Below are 21,179 nucleotides of genomic sequence, written 5' to 3'. Positions count from 1 at the left end.
ATCAAAGATTGGTCTCGGCGCGGTGTTGATGCAGGATGGTAGGGTGATTGCCTACGCTTCTAGACAGCTGAAGGTGTATGAAAAGAACTATCATGTCCACGACCTTGAGTTAGCAGCTATTGTTCATGCCTTGAAGATTTGGTGGCATTATTTGTACGGTGTTCCTTGTGAGATTTATACCGATCACCGGAGTTTGCAACATCTGTTCAAGCAGAAGGATCTTAATTTGCGTCAGAGGAGGTGGTTGGAGCTACTTAAGGATTATGATATCACCATTTTGTACCACCCTAGTAAGGACAATGTGGTGGCCGATGCTTTGAGTCGCCGGGCAGAGAGTTTGGGGAGTTTAGCATATCTACCAGCAGCAGAGAGGCCATTGGCGTTGGATGTTCAGGCCTTAGTCAGCCAGTTTGTGAGATTGGATATTTCTGAGCCAAGTCGAGTATTGGCTTATGTGGTCTCTCAGTCTTCTCTTTATGATCGTATCAGGGAGTGTCAGTATGATGACCCCCATCCGCTCTTCCTTCAGGACAGGGTTCGACAAGGTGATGCTAGAGATATGACTATTAGTGATGACAGTGTGTTGAGGATGCAAGTCCGGATATGTATGCCCAGTGTAGATGGTTTGCGTGAGTTGATTCTTCAGGAAGCTCATAGCTCGCGGTAATCCATTCATCTGGGTGCCGCAAAGATGTATTGGGACTTGAGACAGCACTACTGGTGGAGGAGAATGAAGAAAGACATAGTGAAGTATGTTGCTCGATGCCTAAATTGCCAGCAGGTGAAGTATGAACATCAGCGACTGTGCGGGTTGCTTCAGAAGTTGGAGATTCTGGAGTAGAAATGAGAGCGAATCACTATGGATTTCGTTGTTGGGCTCCCACTGCCTCAGTAGAGGTTTGATGCAGTTTGGGTGATTGAGGATAGGCTGACCAAGTCGGCGCATTTCATTCTTGTGATGACTACCTATTTTTCCGTGCAGCTAGCTCGAATCTACATCTGTGAGATCGTCAGGCTTCATGGCGTACAATTATTAATCATCTCTGACCGGGGTACGTAGTTTACATCACGATTTTGGAGAGCTGTACAATATGAGTTGGGTACTCGGGTTGAGTTAAGCACAGTATTTCACCCTCAGACGGACGGGCAGTCCAAGCACACTATTCAGGTATTAGAGGATATGCTTCATGCGTGTGAGATAGATATTGGGGGGTGCTTGGGACCAGTTCTTGCCACTTGCGAAGTTTTCTTACAACAATAGTTATCAGTCCAGTATTTAGATGGCACCGTATGAGGCTCTGTATGGTAGGCGGTGTCGGTCTCTAGTGGGATGGTTTGAGCCGGGTGAGGCTAGATTATTGGGTACAAACTTGGTTTAGGATACCTTGGATAAGGTTAAGGTGATTCAGGATAGACTTCGCACAGCCCAGTCCAGACAGAAGAGTTATACGGACCGGAAGGTTTGTGATGTTGCATTCATGGTTGGTGAGTGGGTCTTGCTCCGGGTTTCTCCTATGAAAGGTGTTATGAGGTTCGGGAAGAAGGGAAAGTTGAGACCTAGGTATATTGGGCCTTTTGAGATTCTTGAGAGAGTTGGGAAGGTGGCTTAAAGACTTACCCTACCACCTAGTCTCTTTGCAGTTCATCCGGTGTTCCATGTCGCTATGCTCCGGAAGTATCACGGTGATCCGTCTCATGTGTTAGACTTCATATCAGTTCAGTTGGACAAGGATCTATCTTATGTTCGAAAGCTGAGGTCAAAGGACATTGCTTCCGTGAAGGTTCAGTGGAGAGGTTATCCGGTCGATGAGGTGACTTGGGAGACCGAGCAGGATATGCGCAACCGTTATCCTCATCTTTTCACCACTTTAGGTATGTCTCCATGCTCATTAGAGGACGAATGATTATTTTAAGAGGGGGAGGATGTAACGACCCGGCCGATCATTTTGAGAGTAATATCCTTGATCCCCTATTTACTTCTTCTCCCATATCTATTCCTGTTATTGTGACTTGCCGGGAGATTTCGTTTTGGTTTTTGAAGTGTTTTGGGACACTTAGTCCCTAAATGGAGATTTAAGCCTTAGGATTTGGACTGTAGTCGGAACTATGTGAAAATGACTCCGGAATGGAATTTTATCGGTTCGGTTAGCTCCGTAAAGTGATTTTCGATTTATGGGCGTGTCCGGATTGTATTTTGGAGGTTTGTAGCTCATTTAGGCTTGAAATAGCTAAAATAGGAATCTAAGTTTGAAAGTTTGACCGGGGAGTTGACTTTTTGATATCGGGGTCGGAATCCAGTTCCAAAAATTTTCATAGCTCTGTTATATCATTTATGACTTATGTGCAAAATTTGAGGTCAATCGGTCTTGATTTGATAGGTTTCAACATCGAACATAGAAGTTGGAAATATTTAAGTTTCATTAAGCTTGAATTGGGGTGTGATTCGTGGTTTTAGCGTTATTTGATGTGATTTGAGGCTTCGATTAAGTCCGTATAATGTTATAGGATTTGTTGGTGTATTTGGTTGAGGTCTCGAGGGCCTCGGGTGAGTTTCGGATGGTTAACAGATCGAAAGTTGGACTAAAATAGCTAGTGCAAATTTTTCTTCTGCTGGAAATGCAGAAATCGAGCCCCGAAAATTGAGCCCAGGATTGAAGCCCAGAAATCAAGTTCAGGGTCAAAAGCCAGGGTCGAGGGTCAGGGTCGAAGGCCAGGGTCGAGGGCCAGGTTCGAGGGCTAGGATCGAAGCAAGGGTCGAGGGCCAGGATCGAGTGCCATGATCGAGGGCCAAGGTCGAGGACCATGATCGAGGGCCAGGATCGAGGGCTATGATCGAAGACATGATTGAGGGCTAGGATCTAGTCCATGATCGAGGGCCAGAATCGAGGCAGGATCGAGGGTTGCCTGGACAGAATTATAAAATAGGGGACTTCGTCCCATTTGCCATTTTTGACAAATTGGAGCTTGAGGAGAGGAGATTTTTGATAGATTTTCAAGAATAAATATTGGGGTAAGTGATTCTAACTCGGATTTGGTCAATATACATGAATATATCATTATTTTCACCATTTAATTAGTGTTTTGAGATGGAAATTTGGGAAAATTTTAGAAAAATCATAGAAATAAATTTTTGAGATTTTGGTGTCGATTCAGAGTCGGATTTGAGTGAAAATGGTATGGTTGGACTTGTAATTGAATGAGCTGTCGGATTTTGTGAGTTTTACCGGATTCCGAGACGTGGTCCTCATGGGCGATTTTTGAGTTAATTTTGGATTTTTATTGAAAAATATAGTATTTTCTTATGAAATTGATTCATATAATTTTTGTTGACTGTATCAAAATATTTTGCCTAGATTCAAGCCATTCAGAGTCCGATATTCGTGGAAAAGGCATTCTTACCGATTGATTGAGCTTGGTTCGAGGTAAGTGACTTGCCTAACTTTGTGTGGGGAAACTCTCCGTAGGATTTGTACTTTTTTTTATATATGAGCGATGTGTACGTGAGGTGACGTGTACGTACACGGACTAATTGTGTAAACCCCCGATTTTTCTACTAAGTAATAACCTGATTTCCTTCTTATTTGAGTTCCATCAGCATGTGTGGTATCCGGCTAGACTAGAATAGCATGCCTACTTGCCTTAACTGTTTACTTGAACTACGTGCAATATGTTTAGTGAATTTACATGTCTTTCCTTAACTAGTACTTAGGTTGAACTATAGAATTTCGTGTCGTAACTATTGAATTCTATTGTTTGACTGCATATTTACTCTAGGACTACGGAACGGTATTTCGAGAGATCCCCCTGTACTGTATATTTACTTTGGGACTACGGAACGGTATTCCGGGAGATCCCCATGTACTGCATATTTACTTTGAGACTACGGAACGGTTTTTCGGTAGATCCCCATGTTCTGCACATTTACGTTGGGACTACGAGACGGTATCTCGGGAAATTCCATGTTGTTATCTCTGTGTATTGAGCTTTTGTCTTCTATGATTTCATCCCTTTCAATTTCAGTCCTTATTTTATTGCGGTATTTTATTTATCTTGTGTTATTATATATATATACCAATATGGCCCTCACCTGATCTCGTCACTACTCGACCGAGGTTAGGCTTGGCACTTATTGGGTACCGATCGTGGTGTACTCATGCTACTCTTCTGCACATGTTTTTCGTGTGTAGATCCAGGTACTCCTTATCAGCCACACTATCAGTAAGTCGGGTCAGCTTTGGAGACTTCACGGTATATCTGTTGCGTCCGCAGACCTCGGAGCCCCCTTCTACTCTTCTCAATGTCCATTATCTTCTGTATTTTCTTTTGATAGACTCTGATGTATAGAGATACTAGATTTTTCTTTTGTAGTTTGTGATTCACGATGTTCCGGGTTTTGGGAATGCTGTGTAGTATATTGAGGAGTTGGTTATTATACATGCCAAGTGGCATGATACTCAGTTATAGTGTTATTTGCTACAGTTATTTGTTAAATTTATGTTTTCATTTCATTTATTCCGCAAAATGTTAGGCTTACCTAGTCATAGAGACTAGGTGCCGTCACGACGTCATACGGAGGAGAAATTGGGTCGTGACACCTGGAGTCTAGTATCACTCCCTCCTAATAAGAAGGCAATAGGTTGTAGAATGGTTTATAAAGTAAAGCACAGGTCTGATGACACTATAGAAAGGTTCAAGGCCAGATTGGTTGTAAAAGGTTATACTCAGCAGGAAGGTGTAGACTTCACAGAGACATTCTATCCTGTAGTAAAGATGACTACAGTAAGAACACTTATCGTAGTTGCAGTGAAGAATAATTGGTCAATGTTCCAATTGGATGTAAACAATGCTTTTCTCCATGGAGATTTGTATGAGGAAGTGTATATGCAAATTCCACCAGGCCTCGTGGTGAAAGACCAATCTCTGGTTTGCAAGTTAAACAAATCCCTATATGGTCTGAAGCAAGAAAATAGTTAGTGGTATGAGAAGTTAACTGAGGCATTGCGCTCCAAAGGTTTCAACCACTCCATGAATGACTATTCATTGTTTACAAGCAATATGGAGATTTAGTAGTATATGTGGCAGTGTATGTAGATGATATCTTGGTCATAGGTACATACTAGGAGGAAATATGTCAGCTGAAAGCTTTTCTTCATGATAAGTTTAAGATAAAGGACTTAAGCAACTTGCATTACTTTTTAGGTCTGGAAGTTCTATACAAACCTAATGGTGTGATTATCTCTCAAATAAAGTTTGTTTTAGATTTGCTAAAAGAGTTCAACTGCTTGAAGTATAGTGCTTTGAGTTCTCCACTCGATCCTAATAAAAAGTTAAAGGCTAAGAAGGGTAAACCATTAGAGGATCCAACTTTTTACAGAAAGTTGATAGGCAAACTAAACTTCCTTACCAACACAAGACTGGATATAGCCTTTGGGGTGCAACATTTGAGCCAATTCATGCAAGACCCTAGGGAACCTCACCTAATGGCAGCCTATCACTTACTGAGATATCTCAAGGGTGATCCTACTTTGGGAGTCTTTATGTCCAACACTGCAGACTGGTCTGTTAGAGCCTTTTGTGATTTTGATTGGGCTTCCTGCCCAGACTCAAGAAGGTCTGTGAGTGGGTACATTGTTTTGTTAGGAAATGGTCCACTCAGCTGGAAATCTAAAAAGTAGGAGACTGTTTTACTATCTTCCGCAGAGGCAGAGTATAGGTCACTTAGGAAAGTGGTTGGTGAACTGGTCTAGTTGAGTAGGCTACTGATTGAGCTAGGCGTTCCTTCCATTCATCCAATTGCAGTGTTTTGTGATAGTTTGTCAGGCTTACACATAGCTAAGAATCTTGTATTTCATGAGCGTACAAAACACATCAAATTTGATTGCTATTTTGTGAGGAAACAGCTACAAGAGGGCCTTATCTCTTTGCATCACATTACAACTGACCATCAAGTCGCAGATATCCTTACAAAGGCTCTCACATGCATCAAACATTCTAGTGTTTTAGGCAAGTTGGCAGCGTTTTCACCACCTCCAACCTGAGTGGGGGTATTGAGATATATTATTTAATAATTAGTTAGGCACTGTTATAGTTGGTAGGCACGCTGTCTTGACACGATTAACACAATATTCTCTCTCATATTTTTTCTTCTTTCTCTCTCTCTTTCTTTCAATTAACACACGATTCTCTCTCAAAATTTCGACAAAATTTCTCTCTCTTTCTTCTCTCTCTATTCGAGCAGAATACCTACTTAGTTTATACGCCGGATATTGCAATGGATTTGTACTACTCAGTTTCTACGCCGGATATTTGTAATAGATTTGTACTGCAATATTAGAAAGAAAGAGACTGCGGCCTTCTCTACGCCAGATATTTCAATGGATTCCTCTACATAGATACTGCAACATTTTTTAAGCCGGAGATGATTTGAGGGCCGGAGTTTTTGTTCGTCTCCATTTTTAGTTTTAATACAATGTATATAATATTTTGCTTGTTCGAAAAATGCCATATCCGACGAACTTTCTTCCCTTCTGTGCTATTTAGTCACATACAATGATACAAACACATTGTATTCTATACAAATTCACTCAAATACATTATATTTTTGTATAAATACATTATTTTTTACATGTATTTCGAAGGTTTTTATTTTTTTAATACAGCTAAATACACCTGTATTCATGTATGAATACATGATATAAACATTAAAATATACTGAATACAAATATTAAAATAGAACAAAATATAAACAGTGAATACATTTAATTTTAAAATACAGTGAAATATAGTAAAATATACGGAATACAAATAGAATTGAAATACACTGAATACAACCAATGAAATATACTGAATACAACAGTAATAACATGTATTAGGAATACCTAAAATATTGCCAATACAAATTCATTTGAATACACTGAATATAAAATAGCAAATACAGTAAATACAAACATTGAATCTAATGAATGCAACAGTAAAAAAATAATATTGAAACACACTAAATACTAAAGTTAAATACAACAGTTATATACAACTGAAAATTCATTCTAATTAATTGGGTTGATAATGAGGCATGTAAGAATTGATTTTGTTGAGTTATATTAGGAGTGTATCACGCTAATTGATATTATTTATGATATTAGACAGCTGGACATACCTATTTTTAAGGTGATTGTCGTTACTGTATTCATGAATACATGGCGCGAATACATTTGAATACATGCGCGTGCTGCTGGACTGCCCTGATTTTAGGCGCTTTTTGTTGCTGTATTCATGAATACAGCAGCGCGAATACATGCACGTACAACTGGACTGCCCAATTTTTAGGCCTTTTTTGTTGCTGTATTCATGAATACAACAGCGCGAATACATGCGCGTACAATTGGACTATCCTGATTTTAGGCGCTTTTTGCTGTTGTATTCATGAATATAGCAACGCAAATACACATGAATACATGCGCGTACAGCTGGACTACCCTGATTTTAGGCATTTTTTTTTGCTGTATTAATGAATACAGCCGCGTGAATACAACGAATATACTACCGTAACAACTGAATAGTATATATAGGAAATAATTATGTATATGGTAGTTATAAGAAGTTAATAGCCACAAAACAATAGTGATTTCTGAAAATTTCTCTTGATGAATTGGTGTAGTTTAATGGAGTGCTTTTTGGATTTAGGAAAAGAAATAAAACTATTGCTTCCATAAAAAAATATTAGATGATTTCTTTACATACACTTAAGCCTTATGAGCTGAGTTAGCGTGTATATGCACAAGTTAGATGATTTCTTTCTATATACTTAAACTTTACTGGGCAAAATTACTCGATGCACTGGTGAGGAGAAAATGATCAAAATGGTCCTTCATGTATAGGGGTTGGCTTATTTTGATCCTTGATATATGTACCCTAACATATATGGTCCTTAATGTATTGAATAAAGACAGAATATATCGGCAACCCCTTAAAATTGTGCATATTTTTCACTTAAACATTTTATTTTAAGTCTGTTTCATTTGAACACTCCAACCATATTTCAAATATGTCATTTAGACACAAAATTGATAAACAGTCAAACATAAAACATGCGTGTAATTCACACGCTACAGTGTGGGACACGTGAATTTAAAAAAAAAACTTTCGAAAAAAGAGTGAAAGAAAAATAAGAACCCCAGCTCATCCTTTCGTCATCTTCCTCGATGACCCCCCCCCCCCCCTTCCCCCTCTTTCGTCTTCTCCTGCCAAAAGAGAAGAACAAGGGACCACACATGTCGTCTTATCAACTCTCATCCCTGCCACCATTCTTCTACAACATTAAGAACAAGTAGTAGACATAGAAATCAACTAACAATTTCTCTTGGATGATTAACCTCATCAAATGCCGCAGTAAATTGATTCTAAATTCAATACCTAAGAACAAAAGGATAAACTTCATCATCCTCTTTGTTTCAATTGAGAGCAATCAATGAAAACTCATATCTAGGATAAGGAGAAATTTATGTCAATTTTTTTTTTTTTTTTTGGAAAATCCTTTCTTTTAATAATTATTTGAAATCTTTGGCAAAAAATGTTTCACTTGTGATCACGACCTCCTCCACCAACTCGCCGTCGACCAGGTAGGCGTTATGTTCTCTCTCTTCTCCTCGTCGTTCTCATCTTGTTTTCTCTCACATGATTTTACCCCATCTCGTCAAGAGCTTTATCTGAGTGCGGATGACGGGAAAACTCTCTCTCTTACGGCTGAATTATATTGAAGTTGTTCTTTTCTTTTAAGCATAATAAAATTTGGGAGGGCGTTTCACTGCTTTGGATGTCGACGTTGCAGTAACTACATTATGCGCACAAACTGTTTGATGAATTGTCACAACGACAATTCAACATAGCTGGTGTAAACTAAAACATTAAGGTGATGATGGTGGACTAGTGGAGGGAGAGAGAGGGCGAATGTGGTGACCTGTGCATAGTGTGTGAAAGAATATGAGGAAAAAGAAAGAGAAAAATTTTAAAAAGAAAAATCGGATCGCTCACGCTCCGAAAAAATGGTGTAATACACTCACTTAGTTGTGTGTCTAAATGATATATTTGAGATGTGGTTGGAGTGTTCAAATGGAACATACTTAAAATAAAGTGTTTAAGTAAAAAATATGGACAACTTTTTAAGGGGTTGTGGATGTATTGTGCCTTGAATAAATGTATCATTTTGGTCCTCAACCATAAAATCTAACAAATCTGCAAGAAGTTCTGTTAAGGTTAACCTTCCAAAAAAATTCCAAGCTCTCCTCTCGGGCAAAAGAGTGTCCACGTAACCAGTGAAACAGGAGCTATCAACAGATAAACCTCCACTAAGCAGAAAAATCAGAAGGTTTCATAGATTTGGATGCGTTCTGAAGTTTGCCATTAATTTCCTTTCTAAAGCTTGTTAGCTGACCTACCATTTACCAGCTAATTTTAACTTCTTGCCATAAGGGTTTAAAATTTTTCTTTCTCTTTCTTGTTTCATCTTTTTTTTTTGGTCGTCTTGGGTCTCAAAGATATTCTTTGCCCGTAAATGGTCATTGTTTAGATCACTTTCGAGTACATACATTGGTTATAAATTTGCTTTTCTTGAAGTGAAATGAAAGAAAAAAATAATAAATAGGTCGATCAAAAACTTAGCTTTTGCTTCCACTATTAATTATAAAATTCAATGATAAAAAACACTTAATAGGCGGAATCAAGATCCTCGTCCAGCGAAGCTGGCATGCCTGAGATCTTAAAGCCCGTAAATTGGAAAGGAGCTTGGTGAAGATGGTCAATTTTATGGAGAAAATCTTATGTGGTTTTGTTGTCAAAGGAAAGATATGCAACAATCTTGATGTTTCTTTGGTGGTAAGGTGTAACAAATAGGCAAACTCCTTACTATATCAATATGAGCTAGAACTCAATTACAAATTCGAATTGTTATTCAACACTCAAATTACTGAATTACAATGAAAAATACCGGAACACATAAGTAGCGATAGAGATAAGAAAGGGGTGAGAACTTAGACACGGAGAAAGGGAGACGAGGAGTGCAGACACTTTTCTTAACAATACGCATACCCCCAATATCACTAATTATACCATTTTAATCGGTTTTTAGGCCACTACTCAACTCGGATCCCATATTAACCTAGTTCAATTACTTGTTCTCGGCCCAATAGTTCTTCTCAGCCCAATAGCTATTTTTGTAACATCCTTGTTGTTATCCTTACTGGGTTGGGGCTGATTCATAACAATACCCCCGTCCTCAATAAGAACCTTGTCCTCAAGGTTCGAGTCAAGAAATCATTCAATAAAAAACAGTAGTAAACTAATTGTAGCTATATAAACATCCACAGGTGTAAAGGCCACTAGTTGGCAACTTGACTTGCATATATAGATGAAACTAGCAGTCCCATATGTGCTAGCAACAATAGTGCTGGTAATGATGTTCACTGAAGCGGCATCAATGACTAGCACAAACCTTGGTATGTATGTTGCAGTGGCGAGCTCATCTCTATCACAAGTAGAAAGGAAAACAAGAACTCCCTCCACAACAAGGGCAAGTTGTGCCGCTAGCACCTCCAGCAAAGCAACAAATGGTAAGGCTTCAGAGATTTCAAGGCTAGGTATGACGATTTTGCTCAACGAAGGCCACAACGACTTTGCACTATCATATGCAGACTGTTCACTATCCCTCATAGCTTTCAACATAATCAATGCAGATGTATCCTTGGTGAAACTAATATATCTGAAGTACATAGCTGTATCTTGTGGACCATAGCAACTCTTTGATCTAGAAGCACAATTTCCTTGGCAACCCTTATTCTCCAGTATCACAATACTTAGGTCAATTGTAATTAGTTGTCTGTTGGATTTCATACTGAAAGTGCTGAAATGCTCCACTATAGACTCAACTACCCCCTTAACTTCAAGTTGAAGCTTTAGAGTTTCAAGTATTCCCACACAAGCAGTGAAGTCAATATTGCTATTCCCTTTCATTTTTCTCCGCAGCTCACCTGGTGCACCAGTAACTTTAATGTTATCCGCAGAATGTGACTCAAAAAGGAATGCACCATTAACTCTAATGCTATCTGCGCAATGTGACTCAATGTGGAAATAAACTCCATAAAGTGACAAGCCATACTCTGACTTGGTTAAGTCGTGAATAGTTGCTTTCAATTTGTGAAAATCAAAATTATCAATAGAGAGAGGTACAATGTTTATAGACGGATTAGCTATGGCTTTCAAGATTGCCTCAAGAACACCCTTCTCTGTCTTTAAGAATTGGTGCATCCAAAGGGCCTCTTCTAGGATCGAAGATTACAATCAATGCAAAAGTAACTTGGGCTCTCAAATTTACCCCAGTTTACCCAACTATAACACCTTTGTAACGATCCGACCGGTCGTTTCAAGAGTTGTATCCCCGTTCCCCTTTTCTGCTCATTTTTGTGCTTCGATGTTGTTTTCTGAATTACCGGGTTAGTTGGTTCGGGTCCAGAGTGAATTCAGTGTGAATTGAGACGCTTAGTCTCTTAATTGAAATCTTAAGCTGGAAAAGTCGACCGGATATTGACTTATGTGTAAACGACATCGAATTGGAATTTTGATGGTTCTGTTAACTCCGTTGGGTGATTCTGAACTTAGGAGCGTGTCTGGATTGTGATTTGGAGGTCGGGAGTAGAATTAGGCTTGAATTGACGAAAGTCGAATTTTTGGGAAGTTTGACCGGGGGGTTGACTTTTTGATATCGGGGTCGGATTCCGATTTCGGAAGTTGCAGTAGGTTTGCGGGGTCATTTGTGACTTGTGTGCAAAATTTGAGGTCAATCGGACATGATTTGATAGGTTTCAGCGTCGTTTGTACAATTTGGCAATTTCGAAGTTCATTAGGCTTGAATCCGTGTTTTTGATATTGTTTGAGGGGAATTGAGGATTCAACTAATTTCATATCGTGATTTAGGACTTGTTGGTATGTTTGGTTGAGGTCCCAAGGGCCTCGGGTTGATTTCGGGTGGTCAACGAACTTGGTTTTGAGTTGGTGAAGCAGCTGAAGTATTGCTGCTACTGGTGTAACCGCACCTGCGGAGTGGGCACCACAGGTGCGAGCCCGCATAAGCGGGAAGAGAGATGCAGAAGCGGGCTAGGTGGAGAAGGCAGTGGTCACGTGTGCGATTTTCCTTCCGCTCCTGCGAGGACGCAGATGCGGCGAGAAGGGCGCATGTGTGAAATTTGAAGGTTTGGTTATTTCCGCACGAGCGGACAAAGGGCCGCAGAAGCGCCTCCGCAGGTGCGAAACCTAGAGCGCTGGTAAGATCCCAGTGACTTAAGTGGTTTCCGCAAAAGCGGAGTAATAACCGCAGAAGCGGTCCCCCGGGTGCGGATAAGTGGTCGCAGGTGCGAAAAGCCTGGGCAAAATATTTAAAAACAAGGGTTCGCAATTTTAGTCTCATTTCAACATTTTAAACTCGGACTTGAGCGATTTTGGAGAGGATTTTTGAGGTAAGCTTCTTGTACTCGTTTTTTTTATCAATGATCTTGTTCCCCATTATTGTTTCCACCTAGATTGTGTGGTGTTTAGGTGAAATTTGGGTGTTTGAGGCTAGGGATTTGAAGAATGAATTTTTGGGGATTTGAATGACCATTTGATGCCGGATTTTGATAAATTTGGTATGGTTAGACTCGTGAGTGAAGGAACTTTCGGGTTTTGTGACTTTTGTCGAATTTCGAGATGTGGGCTCGGGGCCGGCTTTTGACCAATTTCGGATTTTGGCTTATAATTTTGTATTTTTCTTGTGGAATTGATTCCTTTAGTCCGTATTGATTATATTGTACTGCTTGTGGCTAGATTCGAGACGTTTAGGACTATGTGGTTCCTGTCATGCCTTATGAGGAGCAGCATAGTTTGGAGAGGTTTGGGAGACAGCAGCCTCCATCTTTCAGTGGTACAGTGGGAGAGGATGCACAGGGCTTCTTGGATAAGTGTCAGAGGATACTCCGTACAACAGCTATTCTAGAGACCAGTGGGGTCTCGTTCACTACTTTTTCAGTTCTCTAGGCTGCCTTCAGTTGGTGGGAGGCTTATGAGAGGCGTAGGCCGGTCGGCGCAACACCCCTTATATGGCAGGAGTTTTCCGTTCTCTTCCTGGAGAAGTTCGTGCCTCAGTCCCCGCAGAGAGGAGCTGCGCAGGCAGTTCGAGCAGCTTCGTCAGGGTGATATGTCCGTGACACAGTATGAGATGAGATTTTCTGAGTTGGCCCGTCATGCTGTCTGGTTGGTTCCCACCGACAGGGAGATGATTAGGAGGTTCATAGATGGCCTCACTTTCACGATTGGTCAAGTTACCCAACTACATTTGTAGTTGGCCTAAAAACTTAAATGCGAAGTGATTTCAGCTAGATTTGAGTTAAATTTCAAAAGAGGCTCAAAGAAGAAGACGAAGTCAGTTTTTGTATAATAGTGTATAATATTGTATAATAGTGTATAAACACCTCTTATACACCTTTATACAAGCATCTGTAGACGAACGTCTTTCACGATTTTCAGTTGCAATTCTTGTTCAAAACAATTCAAATCCGTTAAATGACTTCAAATTTTATATACAACCTCTTTGTATTATTTCTAACAAGTCTAACTAACACCCAGCTCCAAATTTCTCACAAGACCATATTCGAAATTTAAACCCATTTATTTAAGTTTGTTCAACAATGGTGGATCAGTCCAAATCTTCATTAAATGACTTCAAATTTTGTATATAACCTCCTTATACTATTTCTAACAAGTCTAAACAATGTCCACTCCAAATTTCTCATAAAGTCAGGTTTGAAATTTAAACTCACTTATTTAAGCTTGTTCAACAATGATGGATTATCTTAAAAATCTAGTTTTTACCACCCAAATGGATTTGATTTGTTAAACTAATGTTTGAGACAATTACTAATTCGAAGATTAGATTAAAAGTTTGAGTATTGTTTTTAAAAAAATTAACTAGTAATTTCGAGAACCTATTTGGAGTTGAACGTTGAATCTTAGCATGTTATTTTTGGGCTATAACTTTGCAAAGTTAAATATGGGCCACTTACTTGTAATATATGTGTATGAGTTTTATTTATATGTAATTTCCCCTTAAATTATTTCTCTTGGGTTTCTATTTCTGCCGAACTTAGTTATGTGACTTCCAAACTCAGAGTCTCACACCACAGATAATAAGGCTGAAGCTTATAGGTTTCAGTAAATTTCTTCAGACGCATATCAGTGGTGAACGTAGAACTTAAGAACAAAACTGCAATAACATCTTTTAAATTATTAGATTAGCCGAAAACTATGGTACAAGATGAAATCCAGATGAGATAGAAGAAAGAAATAACATTGGCTATGGACGTGTTGACACGCCACATTCAAGGGGAGGTGTCGTAGTGCATGTTATTCGCAAATGACATTGTTCTGATTGAGAGACGGTGTTAACGCTAGGCTAGAGGTTTGGAGGTAGACTCTAGAGTCTAAAGGGTTCAAGTTGAGCAAACCAAGACAGAATATCTAAAGTACAAATTCGGTGGTGCGAATCAGGAAGTGGACAGGGATGCGGGGTTGGATTCACAAGTCATCCATAGGAGAGATAGTTTCAAGTACATTGGGTCAATTATACAAAGAAATGTGGAGATTGACGAGGATGTTACACATCGTATTGGAGCAGAGTGGATGAAATGGAGGCTCGCTTTCGGGGTTTTGTGTGATAAGAATGTACTACCAAAACTTAAAGGTAAGTTCTACTGAGTGGTGGTTAGACTGACTATGTTGTATGGGACGGAGTGTTGGCCTATCAAGCACTCCCATGTCCAGAAGATGAAAGTAGCAGAAATGAGAATGTTGAGATGGATGTGCGGGTACATCAGGCTGGATAGGATTAGGAATGAAGTTAACCGGGACAAGGCAGGAGTGGCTCTCGTAGAGGACAAAATGCGAGAAGCGAGACTTAGATGGTTCGGACATGTGAACAGGAGAGGCGATGATGCCCCAGTAAGGAGGTGTGAGAGGTTGGCCGTGGAGGGCCTAAGGAGAGGTAGGGGCAGATCGAAGAAGTATTGGGGAGAGGTGATTAGGCAAGACATAGCAATGCTCCAGCTCACCGAGGACATGACACTTGATAGGAAGGTGCGGAGGTCGAGAATTATGGTAGAAGGTTAGGTAGTCGAGCATCTTCTTCGTACACGTGGATCTAGCGCTCTATTTAGTTCTAATCTTGTATTTCTTGTTCTCAGATTTCTGCTATTACTTGTTGATTCTTGCGTTTTAGTTTTCTGTTTGTCTTGCTGGTAATGCTGCTTATTGTTATTTCTTGCTTTTAACTTTCCTGAGCCTTTTATCTGCTTTACTTTTGTTTCTTTTCCGAGCCGAGGGTCTAGCAGAAACAACCTCTCTACTTTCTCAAGGTAGGTGTAAGGACTGTGTACATATTACCCTCCCCAGACCCCACATATGGGATTTCACTGGGTTGTTGTTGTATAGAAGAAAGAAAGAATACTTTCTTTTGGAATACTGAAGAGATCAAATGAATACTGAAGAAACTGTTCTTTTAGGCTGGATCTAAGAAAGCTAAAGCGATAGCATTATGGTTAAAGAAGCTCAGGAGGTATCTGTCTCTCTTTTACTAAAGTAAAGAAATAGCCAGAGCTACCTTTGAATAACTATAACAAGACAGAAAAAAATTGCACATTCAGAAGTAATGTTAAGGAGGGACCTATGTTGTTCTTCGTTAAGGCTCTTGCAGTTAAAAAATACTTTGTGGCGACTAGCCAAGAAATTTGCTGACTATGGAGACCCATGGTGTAATTTGCAAAATTTGAACATGCCTTTTGCTGTACAGAGCTAGAACACATTGCTATCTGGAGTCAAAATATGATATTTTCCACATAAATATGGTACCTTTAGTTCAAAAAGACATCTTGAACAACGTCAGTATATAGCAGTATAGAATCCAAAAGACAACCCTACCGTGATAGATGTAAGTATAGCACAGATTAATTGATACAAGTATGATGATTTCAAATGGCTCCACATATAATATGCGTGAAAATGGTTCAACATAATCTTTTACCATTTGAATAGAAGAAATAGATCTCTTGCATTTCATATTCAGTTCTTTTGGGATATTTGACATAAAACAAATTTGTAGGCCAGAAGACCAATTGACCCGACCAAACATCTTCTTTTTCTGGGAAAAGAATGAATTTCACACTGAACTTTGATTCAGATATAATCACATATCAGTGCAGACTCAACTTAGTCTAGGCAGCAAACTTATTATTCAAAATGTTAATGACCTCATACCTAGGCACCAAACTGTTAGCCAAAGTGTAGTACAGAACAAGTAATTCCACGGTGCTCAACCAAGGATGTGGAGTTGATTAAATGACAGTTGGCGCTATGTAAACTATTAGCCATAGGAAGTCTGGAACAACTGCAAAGAAAGTGAGAAACTTAAAAGCAACACAAACGAGTCAGGTAAGTCGTATTTCAAAAGTTGCTTCTTGATTATATGATATATATAACAATCGGTCAAACTCAAAAGATCATTGACGTGAGAAAATATTTTTCCAATAATCTCTTGTCTACATATATGCATTATTCAGTATTGAAGAGATGAATTGCAGCAAAAACATTCAACAACCAAAGTGAATGTGAGAGGCAAAGATATAAATTTTGCACCTAATAGCAAAAAAAGTGTTCCTCAAAATACGAATTTTTCACTATTTTCTTGTGTGAGATACCAATTGGGAATCTGATTGCTGTAAGGAAGCAGAGATTGCTCTACAAACTTTTATTCACTTAACCGGAGAACTTGATAGAGACAATGTTCTCTCATACCCAACTTCTCGTCCAACATTTTATGATAAAAGGGAAGCTGAAGCCAAGCTGTACGCTTTTAATCCCAATTCCTTGATAAGAAAATCTAACTTCCTCTTGATTGTAACCTCTAAGAGAGTTAAACAACAAGGTACATTCTGAACCATGGTAATTATATCCTAATTAACTCCTGAAAATGCAAACTTCTTTTCTGAAAGCGTCTCACTAATCTAAGAAAAGACATAAACTCCATAGAAGAACATGCCCGAGTTACAATCAAGAAACGCCAAAAGCATTGACCAAACTGCGCATTATGTCCTGAAACCTGGCATATATCATCATGGTAAAATAGTAATTCCTACAATAGTTAATTCACTTGCTTTTCTACTTAATGGAAATATAGAACCTCCCATTTTTTTGTTCTCATTTTTTTCAAAACTAAGAAACTAGGTACACCATTGAGTAATCCAAATGTGAACTGAAAGCAACAAGATATAAAGAGAGACATTTTTTCTTATGAAGTAAGGTATTTAAGACATAAAGAGAGACATTTATGAGCTAGCTAGACATTTATCAAATACTAAAGATACTTAGATTGGTGCCTTTCTCCGGAAAACATTTAGTCACTACAAAGCAAAATAAGTTGAAATGACAAACAATACTGTAATCATATGTTTGCTTTATTGGGACAGAAATGACTCTTGGTAACACTGACTATAACTGTTAAGGAGCCAGAGTTTTCATGTGTATTTCATACAGATCAGGTATCTGATCCTTGTAGGGCATCACAAAATAGTCTATGAACTTTGACTCTGTTAACATCAGCACAGGATAAAGACTCCACTTTCTCCTCTTAAGCTTCTTTTCATCCAAAACTTTCAAGACCTGCATCCGAGGTACCACCCTTTTTTCCAGAATATAGACCAAAATTGCAGGATGAGAAGCTAAGTAAGTAGGTCCAAAACCAAGCTCCTTCATGTAAAGGTTCAATGCTTTCTTAATTCTAACCTCTGATTGAGTAAAACAAAGCGGTAGCTTCCTGAACATCTCGAGTAGATCATTATCAGACCATCCAAAACTCTTGAAAATTTCAATCTTTCTTTCCAATGTAGACTTCCTTTGACAGGCTAACGTATGAAATCCGTAAGGAAAAATAGGAGAGTGAAGTGGAACTCGAAAATCCTTCTCCACCCTATGCAACAAATCCTTAACCCAGTCAGACTTTTGGATAATATACCTAGGATTTCTAAGCACAAGTGTTTTTAGTTTCACATCAGAAACACCACCGTTTTTCAACAATAATACATTAGCCTCAATAGTATGATGAGCACCAAAAGAAAGCAACCAAGGAGTTTTCTTTATAGCCTTAACTACATTTTCATCGGTGCCCAAAGTTTTCCTAAGACAATCAATGGTAGGTCTCAAATGCGTATCTAAACCTCGATCAAAAATTGTTGTATCTTTAGCAATTGCATTCGCCAGGTCCGACCCGAATAATCCAAGATCCATAAGGCACTGGAATTTGGGTTTTAGGATTTTGGAAACATCACGGAATAGCAATGTGGGTTCTCTAGAAACTATTTTTTTAATTTGGGTCTTGTCCAAACCACTTTGTATCAAGAAATTGAGGACTAAATCGGGATTCTTTAAGGTTTTGAATGAAGTTACCTTGGAAGATGTAGAGGTTGCTTCTTGTTTGGAAAATCCCAGAGAATCAACCAGGTATTTCACCAAGAAATGGGCCGGGGCAGGTGTAGCGCTTGTTGAATAGACAAATTGGGATTTGAAACCCTGAAATGTGGATACAGCTACAGCTTTGCCTCTGAAACTGAGGAACATATCGTTTACCTATTTTGCTATTAACGTTGCAACAGTAGAAAAATACTTCCTTTTATAGATTCTTGTGTTTATTGTAATCTTGCTCTCCCTCTCTTTCTCTCTCGGATTGTCGAAAAGTGCTATTTTGAGTTTCTATATTCTTTTCGACTAAAAATTAAAGAATGAGGAAATTTAATACGTGTACATTTTAACTTTCTATATGTGATTTTGATTTAGTAGGGTAATGTAAATCATAATTTTTTACTGATAAAATTAATTAAAAAAATTGTGATCAAAGAAAAACTTATTCAACTTACAAACTTTTTCTCTCCCTTTTCAATTTCTGTCTAACTTATTATTGTACCCGATCTCACACCCATAGCATATTATATGAGATTTATATCTATCCTGATATTGTTAAAAATTCATAACTATAAATATGTTTTTTTTGTGAAAATTTCCTGGCCTTCTTCATCTGAAATATTTTATGCTTCTCCCGGGCCTTGATCTCCCATCTGAAATTCTTGGCCATCTGAATGTAATTTCAGTATAAGCCTACGAGAAAATTTTGACTTTTTATGTGCAGAATTACAGAAAATATTCCTCTTAAAGCTCAGTTCTACGCAAGGTTTTCGGAGATTGATCATTCTTTCTCTTCTTCACTGTCTGATCTGTCGAGCTCCTGTAGTAAATGATTTTTATAATAAAAGGTCACCTAACGTAATCTAATTATCAAATAAAGTCGATAACTATATTTACCCATAACAAGGTGCTGCAACCGCGAGTTGCTTTCTATTATACTTGGTCAAAATTGAATAACACTTTAGTTACAAAAACATCTTTAATGAATTTCTGCTATAGTTGGTAAAGTTGGAGTCGGGCAACCAGTTAAAACCAAATATCCAGATGCCGCTTTCATCAATGGCTGCTTTGTTGAGAGTGACTCTTTGAAATTTGAACTTACGTTAATTTTTGATAGCAGGAAATGATAGTGACGTGGTCCAAATGGTGGATAAATAAAAGAGAAAACTATTCTCTATAGCCCTTCTAAATTTTAATAGGTCATGTTTTTTCTCACTCACATAAAATGACCCTTCGGCCCAAACATATTATATTTAATAGCCCGAAATTTCTATTTTTTTATATTTTTTGTATATTGACAGTCTATTTAGTATATATATTTTGTATAGTGACAGTCTATTTTGTATATATTTTATATAGTGACAGTCTAGTGTATATAAATTGTATAGTGACAGTCTAGTGTATATAAATTGTATAGTGACATGAAAATTTATTGTTTTCAAAGATAAAATACCATAAGCGGTACATTTGACAACAAGAAAACTGATTTTGAATATTTTGGTGGATGATTGGAACGGCTGGATGGCAACAAAATCTACCGCATCTGAGCAAATTTAGGCTAGTCATTATAATTTGTTTGGGGCTATAAATTGTATGGAACAATTCATGGCTAGCGGATGATAATAGTTTTCACCGACCGGCTACAAATGAAATTTGCTCATAAATAAATGCATGAAACGAAAACCATAACTATAAGGATATATCACTCTGAAGATGACCGACTGCTTTCATTTAGCTAATTAAGAGCCAACAACAATAAAAATTAAAAATAATTTACATAATCTTTTGATAGTCAGAAAAAGTTAGGTACCTAAAATGACATGAAAATTTATTGTTTTCAAAGATAAAATACCATAAGCGGTATATTTGACAACAAGAAAACTGATTTTGAATATTTTGGTGGATGATTGGAACGGCTGGATCAGAGGCAGATCCAGTGTGAGAGTTACGAAACCCATAACTTTCGACGCGAAGTAAAAATTTATTAAAATTATAAAATAATAGATTTGAATCCATAACTTTACATATATAATGGATTCAATATTAAAAATTTTAAAAATTGAACCCATAAAATTTAAATTATAGATCCGCTTCTGAACTGGATGGCAACAAAATCTACCGCATTTTCTTAGAAGCATTTAAACAGAGAAGTAAATGAATTATATAAACGTTTTTATTTAATTTTACAATTTTCAGTTTATATGACGTGTTTCACTATATTATTAAAAAAAGAGTTTGACACATCAATTAAATATATCTACTCTTTTCATTTTATTTACTTGCTATTGCAAACACAGATCTAGGATTTGAAGGTTTCGGATGCCATATTATTTTATACATAAATGTACTATTATTTATACGGTCCAAATGGGATAAATATTTAGTCAGTTTGATCAATTTTGTGCTTCACTATTCATCTTTTCGATTTATATAGATAAATATATCGAACGAAAAAAAAATGACAACTTAGCGCACATCATAAAATTTTCAGCAGTAATACAAATATCATAGAATCTCTTTCATGAAAAGTACAAAAAGACAACCGCTTCTTTCATCTTCTGACAACAATTGAAAATATCTTCCAATTAACAAAATACTACCATAATTAGTTGGTCACTACAACTAATAAGCTCGAGCTTATCTGATCATGAAATACA

General features: G+C 38.0%; 2 protein-coding genes across 2 annotated transcripts; both read right to left on the bottom strand.

Moving 5' to 3' along the window:
• Positions 1–9,955: 9,955 nt before the first annotated feature.
• LOC107768018 (protein MANNAN SYNTHESIS-RELATED 2-like) lies at positions 9,956–18,650 on the bottom strand. Its single transcript, XM_016587118.2, has 3 exons — positions 18,511–18,650; positions 16,327–16,456; positions 9,956–11,018 (listed from the first exon to the last, which is right to left on the bottom strand). The coding sequence occupies exon 3, from the start codon at positions 10,999–11,001 to the stop codon at positions 10,306–10,308; it is 696 nt and encodes a 231-aa protein (XP_016442604.1). The 5' UTR covers positions 11,002–11,018; positions 16,327–16,456; positions 18,511–18,650; the 3' UTR covers positions 9,956–10,305.
• LOC107768017 (uncharacterized) lies at positions 17,341–18,820 on the bottom strand. The gene has a single exon (XM_016587116.2). The coding sequence runs from the start codon at positions 18,679–18,681 to the stop codon at positions 17,566–17,568; it is 1,116 nt and encodes a 371-aa protein (XP_016442602.1). The 5' UTR covers positions 18,682–18,820; the 3' UTR covers positions 17,341–17,565.
• Positions 18,821–21,179: the final 2,359 nt, after the last annotated feature.

This window comes from Nicotiana tabacum, chromosome 12 (assembly GCF_000715075.1).
Source record: "Nicotiana tabacum cultivar K326 chromosome 12, ASM71507v2, whole genome shotgun sequence".
NCBI classification, from domain to species: domain Eukaryota; kingdom Viridiplantae; phylum Streptophyta; class Magnoliopsida; order Solanales; family Solanaceae; genus Nicotiana; species Nicotiana tabacum.
This window is presented reverse-complemented; position numbering and strand designations above follow the sequence as displayed.